General features: G+C 61.8%; 1 protein-coding gene across 1 annotated transcript; it reads right to left on the bottom strand.

Annotated features, from left to right (window-relative positions):
* Nucleotides 1-1598: 1598 nt before the first annotated feature.
* On the bottom strand, nt 1599-11415 carry CYBA (cytochrome b-245 alpha chain). The gene is made up of 6 exons (XM_075939889.1): nt 11255-11415; nt 5708-5777; nt 4703-4777; nt 3599-3682; nt 2776-2857; nt 1599-2107 (listed from the first exon to the last, which is right to left on the bottom strand). Exons 1-6 carry the CDS (start codon nt 11310-11312, stop codon nt 1913-1915), a joined length of 564 nt encoding a protein of 187 aa, XP_075796004.1. The 5' UTR covers nt 11313-11415; the 3' UTR covers nt 1599-1912.
* Nucleotides 11416-11879: the final 464 nt, after the last annotated feature.

Here is an 11879-nt window from a genome sequence, read left to right as displayed (position 1 = left end):
GGGGGGGACCCTGCTAGTGGTACAGGCCAAGCCCCCGACCCCTGGCTGCGTGGGGGGGACCCTGCTAGTGGTACAGGCCAAGCCCCCGACCCCTGGCTGCGGGGGGGGGGGGGGCCCCTGCTAGTGGTACAGGTCAAGCCCCCGACCCCTGGCTGCGGGGGGGGGGGGGTCCTGCTAGTGGTACAGGCCAAGCCCCCGGCCCCTGGCTGCGGGGGGGGGGGGCCCTGCTAGTGGTACAGGCCAAGCCCCCAACCCCTGGCTGCGGGGGGGGGGGGGGGGGGGGGCCTGTTAGTGGTACAGGTCAAGCCCCCGACCCCTGGCTGCGTGGGGGGGGGCCCTGTTAGTGGTACAGGCCAAGCCCCCGACCCCTGGCTGCGGGGGGGGCTGCCTGCCGCGATCCAGGCTGCGCTGTACCAGGCCTGTTGCCATCACGGTGCAGCATCAGCAGGGAGCTACAACAAAGAGGGGAGCCGGGGGAGCCCGCTGGGGCCTGGGGATGGGGTACAGAGCCACAGCACCTGGGGGGCTTGGGCAGGGAGGGGCGAGGCAGGAAGCTCCGCGCCCTTCCCCATGGGCCACGCCGCTGATCCCCTGCAATCTCAAGCCAAGCAAGCCCAGAGCCTGGGGGGGGCAGCCCAATGGGAGCCTAGCACGGCCATTGCCCCCCACATGGACACTAGCCCCATGGCTGGGGAGCTCCTGCTGCCACTGCCCCTCCATGGGCCGCCTGGGCTCGTAGGACATCAGCCGGCCCTCGCCACAAAGACCAGGCACAGATGGGCCGCGAGTCACGGGCCTGGCCTGCCCCCCAGGATGGGACAACCCTAGACCCCCCTCCCCCCCCCATCCCAGCCCTCTGGGCTCCCCTGCCCGCAGCTGACAGCCCTGGCAGAATAGCACCGGCAAGCCCACAGCACCCCCTGCAGGCCAGAGCTACAAACTGCCACCCGAGCACCTGGGGCTGGGACCCGCCCCCCAAGGAAAGTCCTGGTGCCCTCCTCACCTGAGGCAGGACCTGGCTCTCTGACCCCCGCCCGCTGGGGGGCCGTGCTCCGCTCCCCTACATGCTGCTGACTCCCTGTTATGGGCCCCCCCGTCATGAGCAGCTGCCCTGGAGCCCCCCCTGCTGGGCGACCCCCACCCATCTGCCTGCCTCCCCCCCCTCAGGCAGCCAGCAAGGGAGGGGGCACGCAGGCTCCAAGCAGCAATGGCCCCAGAGCAGCGTCTCTTCTGGCCTGTCACCTGCTCCACCCGCACTGGCCACAGGGGCTTCTGCCCCCACCGACCCCCAGCAGGGTGAGCCCAGCCAGCGCCGGGCCTGGGTGCTACACATCCCCTCCAGGAGCCACTCAGCCTCCTCCGCCTACAGGAGCCCCCCCCAGCTCAGAGAGACCCTTGGGCGGGGGCTTCCCCCAGCAGCCAGCGGCACATGCCCCCCCGCCGCCCCTGCCGAGTGGTGCCATGAGGCTTGGCAGGGAAGCCCTGGTCCCCGAGGGGAATTGGGCAGGGCCCAAGTGGCTCAGCACCAGCCCAACAACATAGCAAGGCCCAAGGGGTCCCCCCTGCCGGTCCCCCCGCCCCCGCTCACCGAGATCAGAGACTGCTTCACTCGTTTTATTTCGGAGTCCAAAGGAGACAATCCAAGGATTGTCATCCAGCATGGCCAGGCCTCCACCCAGGGGAGGTCCCCCCCCCGATACACCCCCATAGGCAGGGTGGGCCCCATCGTCCTCCCTGTGCACGTGGCTGGCAGGCTGTGACGCTAAGAGCTGGGGGAAGCTGCCAGGGGAGCAGGCTGGACCCCAGAAGGGAGCTGCAGTGCAGGCTACGGAGCAGGCTGCGGGGTGCCCGGCTGCGGGCGGAGCGTGCTCGGTCCGGCTCCCCCGCCGGGTCAGCGCGCAGGGCGGAGCCGTTACTCGGCCTCGGAGGTGACCGGGATGGGGTTCTCCTGGGCGGCCTCCTCCAAGGGCTGCTTCTTGCGCGTTTCCACCGGGGGCCGCGGCGGGGGCATGCTGGGGGGCTGCTTGATGGTGCCTCCTCCCACCGGGGGCCGCTCCGGGGGCTTCTTCTGCTCAATGGGGTTCCACTCCTCGCCCCGGATCGCAGCCTGCAAAGCAGCCCCCGCAGGGCAGTGAGCACCCAGTCTCCTCTCCCCGCCCCCCCGCACAGAGCCCCCCCAGCCCAGCACTCTCCCCTTCACCCTAGGGGCGCCCCGCCGGCCAGCCTCACTCTAGGTGCACCCCGGAGGTTTTCAAAACGCTCAGCATTTGAGGGGGACAGACCTCGGGAAACTGGGGGGGGGGGGCTTAGCAGTGTGACAGGCTGTATTGCAGCTCCCAGCCAGCTCTGTGCCAATCCAACTCATTAACCCCTCCCAGGGGACTGGAGCTAAAGATCAGCCACGGTTTGTGGATGGGGAAACCGAGGCACACACAGGTCAGGTGAGCAGCAGAGGCCGCTGGAATGTCCCAGTCCCCTGCTCTTATCCTTCACTAGACCATGCTCCTTCCCAGACCCAGAAATAGAACCCAGGAGTCCTGCCTGCCTCGTGCTCTAACCACTAGGCAACGCCGCTGGGTGGCAAATAAATTCTCATCGGCTATATCCCTGGTTAGAGCACGAGCAAGCAAGCGGATTGTCAGAGGCGTGAGACACGCAAGGGGAGTAGAAAGACAGACGCTGGGGGCCGAAACCACCTGGTCTTTCGGCGTAAGCCCCTAGAGCTCCTATTCTTCAGCTCACGAGACAGGTAAGGTGACAGGCCTGTGTACTTACCAATAAATAGATAGCACTTGCTATGGCCAGACACGCAGTGCCCAGGATGGTGGATAACAGGAAACCCGCAGGCACCGCCAGGCTGAGAGAGACAGAAGTTTAGCTCCTTTAAGACAACCCTCCAAATGATTCAGAGTAAAGGTCTGTGAGTAACAGGGGGGGACGGGGTAAAGGTCGGTGGGTAGCGCAGCAGAGAGCCGGTGCTCTCCAGGGATCCTCAGGGGGGCCGCAGACTCCCCATGTCCGTGTGCCCAGCAATCAAACGCTTTTATCCGCTGGTGAGTCGAATCGCCGGTTCTCTCTCTGGCTGGCCAGACAGAAAGCGCCTGTCTGCCATGGGGGAGTTGGGGACGGGCACAGGGGCAGGCTGGGTACGGTGCCAACCCCAAAGCGGCAGCATGCGTTTCACGGGGACGCTTCGCCACCCGCTCCTGGCTTCTCCCTCGGGCAGCCTTTGGGGGATTGTAGCAGACTCAGATCCAAGCCCAGGGCCAGCCCGGCCCACAACCCGGGGCCGGCAGAGCAGCCCGTTTACACGCAAACTCCCTGCAAAGCCAAGCTGGGGAGACGCCCGCCATTTGACCGCCAGGAGGCAGGAACCGATACGGAAGCAGCCCCTGCCGAGAGCAGCTTCCCGTCCCCAAAGGAAAGATCCCACCTCCTGCTCTCTCTGCATCTGCCCTGAAGGCTCACAGAGCGCAGCCCAAACTCCGAGCCACGCGCACAGCCCTGCCGAAATGCAGCCACCTCTGGGGAGGAACGCAGCAGCTCACGGGGCACCCAGCGCTGCATAACACACGGCCGGGCAGCCCGCCGGACTTACGCAGCATGCAGGATGGCCCGGACGTAGTAATTCCTAGTGACCGGCCCAAAAATCTTCACCACGGCTGTCAAGTACTTCTGGCCACTGCGGGGGGTGGAGAGACAGAGAGCACACAGAGAAAGGGGGGCTCAGAAAGGGTTCCCAGAGGATGGGGCACATGCCCCTCACCGCCCTCACCACGCCCTGTCCTCTGCCCTGACCAGGGCTTAGCACGCTCACCCGTGCAGCCGAAAACATGGGCGTGCAGAAGTCTCCTCCCCCGCGATCACCAGCGAGCAGCAAACAGCAGTGACCTCAGCCCTGGCTCTCCGGCACATGCCAGGCATTCAGGGCAAAGAAAACCCGGCTGCTAGGGGAGCCAGCTCCCTGGATACGGCAGCAGGGCTGCGATACGCAGAGACGCGAGCCCGGTTGCACCACTGCAGCTCCCTTACGGCCTCCTCGGCTCACCCCCCAGCAGAGTCCTTTCAGCCATGAATCTTAGGGCTATGGATGCTTTTAACCTCAGTCAAGCCATGGACACGCCCCCCTGCCACAAGGCAAGACTTTAACTAGCACACCATCCTGCTGGTGGAATAAAGCCGCTCAGCCATGTCTCATGCCCCCAATACTGCTCAGTGATTCTCCTCTAGTTCAGCCTGGAGACCTGCGATGGAGCAGGAGGCAGCAAGCTTAGGTGGGGCCTTCTAGCCTGAAGAACACAGCAATTGCCAGGCAGGATCAGCTAGCCCAATAGCCTGTCTTCCTCCAGCACCAACTGCATCAGGGGAAGGGGCGAGAAGGTCGAGTGGGCCTGAAGCATGAGGATTTATCAGGTTTCATCCAAAGTAAACTAACCAAAGATGCTCTTTTCAAGCCTCCCCATCTAAATCTTTCTTTCGGATCCTGCTAAGCTATTGGCCCTACTATCATGTGGCAATGAGTTCCGCAGGTTAGTTATCCATTTCCTTAGCTTTGAGCATATTGTCTCCTTGCTTCATGCCAGTCCATTGCTAGGGAGGGCAACATGTGGTGTCGGGGGAGCCTGATCGGAGAGCCAGAAAAGACTCCTTGCAAGATCACCCCCCACCCCATAGATAGAGACAAAAGTGGGGTGATCCTTACCATCTCTCCATGGTGGAGCCCTTTTTCCGCTTCCCCCGGGGGTATTCCAGCAAGCAGACAAAGACCCCAGCTGCTCTAAGAGGGGCCAGTTAAGGCAAATAAGCTTCCCGGTCCTCCCACCGGTTACGTTGACACGGCCTAACCGGAACAGTCCGTGGCAGCCCAGCTAAGCCACAATCCCCCTGTGGCCGTGGACCACGGCCGATGTTCCAGAGGGAGACAGTGCCTCTGGGCAACTAAGCGACGACTGGCACAGGGTACCACCAGCTGAGCCCCCGGCAGGGGGAAGAGATGTTTGCCCTGCGTGAGGCTGGGCCCCCCCGCTTTGCGCACACAACGACAAAGGGGGTTAACCAGCAGCGTATCCCAGCCTCAGCGGCTGGGCGCTTGAATGCTTGGCCCATGGAATTCAGCAAGTCAGTTTCACTGCTCATGTATAATCAGTTCCACTTCCGGGTTCTAACACCCTGGCCCCAAAGCTGCTGCTGTTCGGTCTAGTAGTTGGGGGAACATACGAACGGCCAGGCTGGGTCAGACCAAAGGTCCATCTAGCCCAGTGCCCTGTCTGCCGACAGGGGCCAATGCCAGGTGCCCCAGTGGGAATGAACAGAACAGGGAATCACCAAGTGATCCCTCCCTGTCACCCATTTCCAGCCTCTGTCAAACAGAGGCTAAGCACACCTTCCCTACCCATTCGGGCTAAGAAATATTGATGAACCTAAGCTCCATGAATTTATCTAGCTCTTTTTTGACCCCTGTTGAAATCTGGTCTTAACATCCTCTGGCAAGGAGTTCCACAGGTTGACATTGTGCAAAAGGAGTTTGAAATACCCCCATCCCACCAAAACCTCTTTTCTTTGTGACTTTGTCCACTTGTGAAAGCTTTTCCATTGGCTCTCCCAAAGCGCCGGGACCCTGAAACGGAGCCCTCTGTCAGGAAAATGCAATCCCAGGAGGCTCTGCCAGCGAGATGCCGGGGAACGGGGCGGTTCTGGAAAAGGATACATGGAATAAGCAGCAAACGGCCAGCCTTTGAATTGCGCTGCCACGGCCACGATCCCTCCTGCCACTAGAACTGAAAGACAAGGGAGAGAGAGAAGGTTAATAAAGCAGAGGAAACGTCCCCATGCGCCGTCCTAGTGGTACCCGACTGCGGAGCGCCTCTGAACCCGGAGCAAGCTCTTCTCCCTGTGACTGCTCCCGAGCGATACTAATCCCCGGCCTTGCCGTTCATTGGGTTCCCCACATGCCATGACGGACAGTTGTATTTAGAGAGACTAAAGTCCAGACGAGATATGGGGCTGCCCCAGTTTTCATGCACTACAAAAATAGCACCCCCAAGAGTAAGAACATAAGACTGGCCAGACTGGGTCAGACCAAAGGTCCATCCATCCCAGCACCCTGTCTGCCGACAGTGGCCAATGCCAGGTACCCCAGAGGGAATGAACCAAACAAGGTAATGATCAAGCGATCTCTCTCCTGCCATCCATCTCCATCCCCTGGCAAACAGAGGCCAGGAACACCATTCTTTATCCATACTGGCTAACAGCCATTAATGGACTTAACTGCCATGAATGTATCTAGTTCTCTTTTAAACCCTGTTATAGTCCTAGCCTTCACAGCCTCCTCAGGCGAGGAGTTCCACAGATTGACTATGTGCTGTGTGAAGAAGAACTTCCTTTTCTTTGTTTTAAACCTGCAGCCCATTGATTTCATTTGGTGGCTCCTACTACTTATATTATGGGAACAAGTAAATAACTTTTCCTTATTCACTTTCTCTGCACCACTCATGAGTTTATAGACCTCTCTCATATCCCCACTTAGTCTCCTCTTTTCCAAGCTGAAAAGTCCCAGTCGCTTTAATCTCTCCTCATATGGGACCCGTTCCAAATGCCTAATCATTTTAGTTGCCCTTCTCTGAACCTTTCTAATGCCAGTATATCCTCATATTGCCCCTCCGTGGCTCCCTTCCCCCCGCCGTATCAAGCCACACACAGAGCCCCTGTTAGATTTTCCCGGTTGTTTGAATCAAAACCTTTCCCCGGAGGAAAGCTGGAAACCGGATCCAGCCAAGCGAGTTGCAAACTCAGCCGCGTCGGTCGGTATACCCGGGAGCCGGGCATCACACGCGCTGCGAGGCATTTGGCCAGTTACACGCCATCTAGCCGGGTGTGGCCATGGCAGGTCAGCCCGGCCCCAGCTATGCCGGTTTCCATCCCATGTGGGCCAGCAACAACAGACAGCAGAAATCCCCTGCAAGCTCAGTGGAGGACGGGTTTCAATGCCAGGCCAGGGAGGAGGGCATCGGGTGTCACTGCGCCTGGCACCCTCGGGCAGGCGCATGTCCCTGCAAAGGAACAGGACTGCTTGGGGACTCTGCTGGTGGAGCGAGGGTCGGGTGTGGCGGTAGAGGGTGAGGAAGGATGAACTCGGGAGAATTTCGTGGAGCTCACAGCTGTAGGCCCCAGTCACTGCAGCGACAAAACACTAGTCCAGGACTAGCGACCGTCATGGCTTGGGTACCTGCCCACAAGAAAGCCCTGCCGTTGCCTGCCCGGAGACAAGCCTTGAACCAAGCTGGCTCCTTCACCAGGGACAGGAGGAAGATCTCGCACATTAACCAGAAACCCGGGCTGGGAATCAGCAAAGGGACTTTCCCAGGGTGTCCCGAGAAGCCACGCGCAGAATCTCTCCAACCCACGCGGCCACAGCGACCGAGCAGAACCCACCCCCTCGCCGGCCAAGCCAGCCCTCCCCAGCGAGGACACAGCTGCCTGTGGGCCCACATCTGCCAAAGGGCCCCGGCCTGGCAGGGCAGTTTCACGTTGCCCGAGAGCAGAGCCAGTTTTGCAGGAGGGCTGCGCCGAGGGCCTACCTCCGCCGGCAGCCGGGACAGGAATGCAGCTCTCCCTCTGGTCAAGCCGGTCCCCAGGCTGTGCTTTCAAGCCGCAGCCCTAGAGGAGGGCGTGGGTCCCGCGGGGGATGTGCTACAGCTCAGAGGCAGGCCCAAAGTTAAGAAACTTCCTTGTTTCCTGGTAAGTTAGTTGCTGCCACATTCTTGCCTTGCTTCACAAAACACACACGGCCTTGACATTCCCAACGCCTCCCACAGGGGCCGGGAACCCTGCAGCCCAGCATCCCCTGGAGGGAGAGATTCCCAGCACCACTAGCTCTGGGAGACCAAGCAGCCCCATTGCCAGGACCCATGCACTGGATTCGGTTCCTCTCAGACAACCAGACTCCTGGTTCATGTCTAAACAGGGGGAAAAAACCCTCAACGGTGCAAGGCACAAGCCCTCCCCCAGCCTGGAATCTACCCCCATCTGCAACTCTCTCCCACCTTTCCCAAGCCCAGGAGTGGGCAAGATCCGGCCTGCCAAGCTGTTTGATCTGGCCCATGGTCACCACCCTCCGGGAGCCAGGAGTCATTCTCTGCTCAAAGTGGCTGGCAGCTCTTTCTTCCCGCCAGGAGCACATGGCACCTAGAAGGAACCGCCCCTTCCTGCCTGAGGCCCCACCCCTTCCAGGGGTTCAGCCCATGCCCACCTACCAAAATTCATGAAGCGCCCCCCCCCAAAAAAATTATTGCCCGCCCCTGCCAAAACCATCACCCTCCTTCTGCCTCCCACTGCACGTTTTGGGGACTTTCTTTAACCCACTAAACGTGGGTAATTTGCACTTGCAGGGATAGTGGCAGGCACACACTAATTAGGCGCCAATCACTAATTAGGCAGCTCCCCAGCTGGCACGGGTAAGGGTTCCAAGTGCTACGACCGCGCCTGCCTCGGGCCACAGGTCGGATGCTACGTGATGGATGGAGGAGCCTTCTCACCAGACAGCCTGGTCCATCCATGCCTTGCGTCTGGCCAAAAGCCGCTGGCGTTGGGACAGGTTCCCAGACCTGCCGGACCCACCCCGATCCAGGCGGGCGATTGCTAACGCTTGGGCACGGGCATAGGACTTGCCAGCAGCTGCGCGTTTTGCTTACAGCGTTGCACATTCCCGTTTATAAACCGGCCATTTGCGGGTTTGCGCTTCCGGCAGGTGCTGGCCTGTTTCTCCCCAGCTCCCTCGCTCTGCGCGCGTCCCCATTGCAGAGCTGGCAGGAGAGCCAGGGTAGGTCCACCCTGCAATGGGGGAGCGTCCCACAGTGGGCGGCGGTGGCTAGCTTAGAGGGAGCCAGCTCAGTGAAAATAGCAGCGTGGCCGCAGCATGAGGGAGGTGCCGCAGAATGTACCGGGGGGGCTAGCGCATGGCACCCCCTTGTTGTTCAGACACACTGCTATGGCCAGACGACACGCCTGCCGTTCCGCCCGCCGCCAATAGCCCAGAGCCATCCAAGCCAGCAGGAGTTTTGCCAACGACTTCAGTAGGCCCCGAATTTCACGCCCAAGGGACAGTATTTCGGGCTACCAGTCTGAACCCTCACTGCCAGCAAGGGGGCCAGGCTGAGGGTGGATTCGGAGACGACCAGCTGTCCATAGGAACTAGGCCGCAATGCAGCGATGGGCCACCCAGGCTAGCGAGCCAGCCGCACAAGCAGCATCCGCCATCTCAGGGCGCTGCAAGATGTTGCACCCAACCCAGTGTCCCGGGCGAGGGCGGTTTTACTCCCTGCGCTGGCGTACCTAAAACGTGTGGGCGGTGCCGACTGAACCGTAGCGGCGCTGTGATTGGACGCAGAGGGAGCGCACAGCCAATCAGCGCACACCTCACTTCACACCTCCTTGCTTTACATGCGCGTCACTTTAGTAATACAGGTGGAACCTCCCTAGTCCCAACCAGAGAATACAGGTGCCGAACCAGAGAGTCTGCCAGGAGGTCAGTATTGTCTGGCAGCATGACCAGCCCTGCCACTGCTTGCTGGGCTCTGAGAAGACACTGAGGGGTAAATCAGAGCTAAATCACAGCACAGCCCAACTTTATGGGACCGCGGGAAACTTGGCCACACCCACGATAAGTGGACAACTAAAGTCATGCCGGACCACGGATGCTGCTGGACCAGAGAGCGCCAGACTAAAGAAGTAGAAAAAAACAACTGTGGATGGAAAACCAGTGGAATCTGGCAACCCTGCGCACAGGCATGGGTAACAAAAGGTCTCACGGGCCACACCTAGAACTCCGGCAGACTCCAGGTTGCCCCCTGTCACCATGTCACCCGGTGGTGACAGTCACCTGACGGTACCAACGCCCAGTCACAAGCAGCAAAAGGCTCCCTTCCTGCCATCTCATTCCTCTCTTCCCGCCAGCCCCGCCCCCGCAACACCCACTGTGTCCTGATTCCAGCGTCGGCGAGTCCCAGCGACACAACCGGCTACAATCGAGAGATTTTCCTCGCTGGATGCCAGCTAAAGCAAAGTTTGCAACCAGGTCATGGCTGGGGCGGGGGAGAGGGACCTGCATGTCACAAATCCATGGGGGATCCTAGCTCCTTCTCTGGAAGAAGAGACGCCTGCACAAACTCTTCCCAGCGGCAGAGCTGTGGGTCAAGCGGAGGCCTGGCTCCCTGTTGCAGAGTCGCTATGTCCCTGGGGGAGGCCGCGTGGACGCTGTCAGCCCTGTGTGCGGATATTTATTTCCCTTCCTGCACGATCCTAGTTGCAAGCGCTTTAGACGGGGGTAACGGCCTTCGCACGGGGGGCGGCACGGTACAAAGCAGCACAGCTCCCTGGTGTGAACAGGGCCCCGTGCACTCCGGTGTCGCTACAGAAGCGAAGCTGGTGGCGCAAGCAGCGAACCCACCCTGCGGTGGGAGTTTTCGTGGCCCTGTTATTACCAGATGCTATCAGGCCAATGGCAGCGCCTCCTTAAGCAAGAGGCCTCAGAGAAAAACAGCCCCGCTGTTTCCTTCCCCATTTCAGTCTTTCACTTCCTCAACCCTGGCCCAACCACTGCCCGAATGGCCAGCGCTGCCCTGCGGCCCCTGCTGCCCAGGCCCCCCGGGCGGGGGGTGGGGAGTCTTCAGCGAGGATCTTGCAATTTGGGACCTGTGAGGGGTGGGCTTTGCTCAGACCCCACGACCCAGAGAGGAGCCTTCCCTTGGCCCCCCAGTGCCAATGATCCTGGGACAGGCAGGCAGCCACTTCCAACCTCCTCTTGAGCCCTGCACCCCCCTCCCCAGCGCCTACCAGGCCAGCCCTCGTCCACCAGCACCCCCCTGCTCCCCCCTCCCCCAGCTCCCCTCCCTCCTCCTCAGCTCCCCTCCCTACCCCCTACCCCTGCTCCCCTCCCTACCCCCAGGTCCCCTTCCTCCTCCTCAGCTCCCCTTTCTACCCCCCTCCCCCAGCTCCCCTTCCTAGCCTCCTGCTCCCCCCTCCTCCTCAGCTCCCCTTCCTACCCCCAGCTCCCCTCCCTCCTCCTCAGCTCCCCTTCCTACCCCCTTGCTCCCCCTCCCCCAGCTCCCCTTCCTACCCCCTGCTCCCCCTCCCCCAGCTCCCCTTCCTATCCTCCTGCTCCCCCCTCCCCCAGCTCCCCTCCCTACCCCCCTTCCTCCTCAGCTCCCCTCCCTACCCTCTCCCCCTGCTCCCCTTCCTTCTTCCCCGCCCCACTCACTGAGCCCGGACGCCAGCGCCTGCTCGTTAGCCCACATGGCCCACTCGATGCGCCCCATGGCTGCGCTCTGGCTGCACCAGCGGCAGCCCGGGGACCCACTGCGCCCCGGCCCGGCCCGGCCCCGCTGCTGGCCCCGCCCTGGGGCAGCGGGCCGCCCAGCGGCGGGCGGGGCTCTCGGGGCCGGGCCGGGGAGCCGCACACGGAACCTCCCTCCCCCGGCGGCAGCGGGCCCGGGGCGCCGCCGGCTCCGCCGCCCGCCCCCTCCCCCTCCCCGCCGGCGGGGGCAGCGCTCAGCCGGCACGCGGGGAAACTGAGGCACGGGAGCGCAGCGGCCTCCGGCTGCCAGCCAGGAGCCGGGGTCAGGGAGGCTCCTTCCTCTGCAGCTGCAGGGCTGGGTCAGGCGGGTGCTTGGCTGGGCTGCTTCTCAGCGGCTTCCCGCCCTGCCGAGGACCCTGCGCAGGGTCAGGCAGGAACACCGTGGGCAGGGGTCAGTGCCAGGCTTATGGTGTCACCCCTCCGCTGTAGGACACTTGTGGGGTGCTGAGCGGAGGGGGGGGGTCCCTTCTGCTACGAAAATGCTAAGCCTGGATGAGCCACGGGGACTCTTGGCATCAGTGGTAGGGCT

The sequence above is a fragment of the Pelodiscus sinensis genome, chromosome 12 (assembly GCF_049634645.1).
Source record: "Pelodiscus sinensis isolate JC-2024 chromosome 12, ASM4963464v1, whole genome shotgun sequence".
In the NCBI taxonomy this organism is placed as follows: domain Eukaryota; kingdom Metazoa; phylum Chordata; order Testudines; family Trionychidae; genus Pelodiscus; species Pelodiscus sinensis.
Note: the sequence above shows the minus strand (reverse complement) of the source record. Positions and strands in the feature narration are given on the sequence as shown.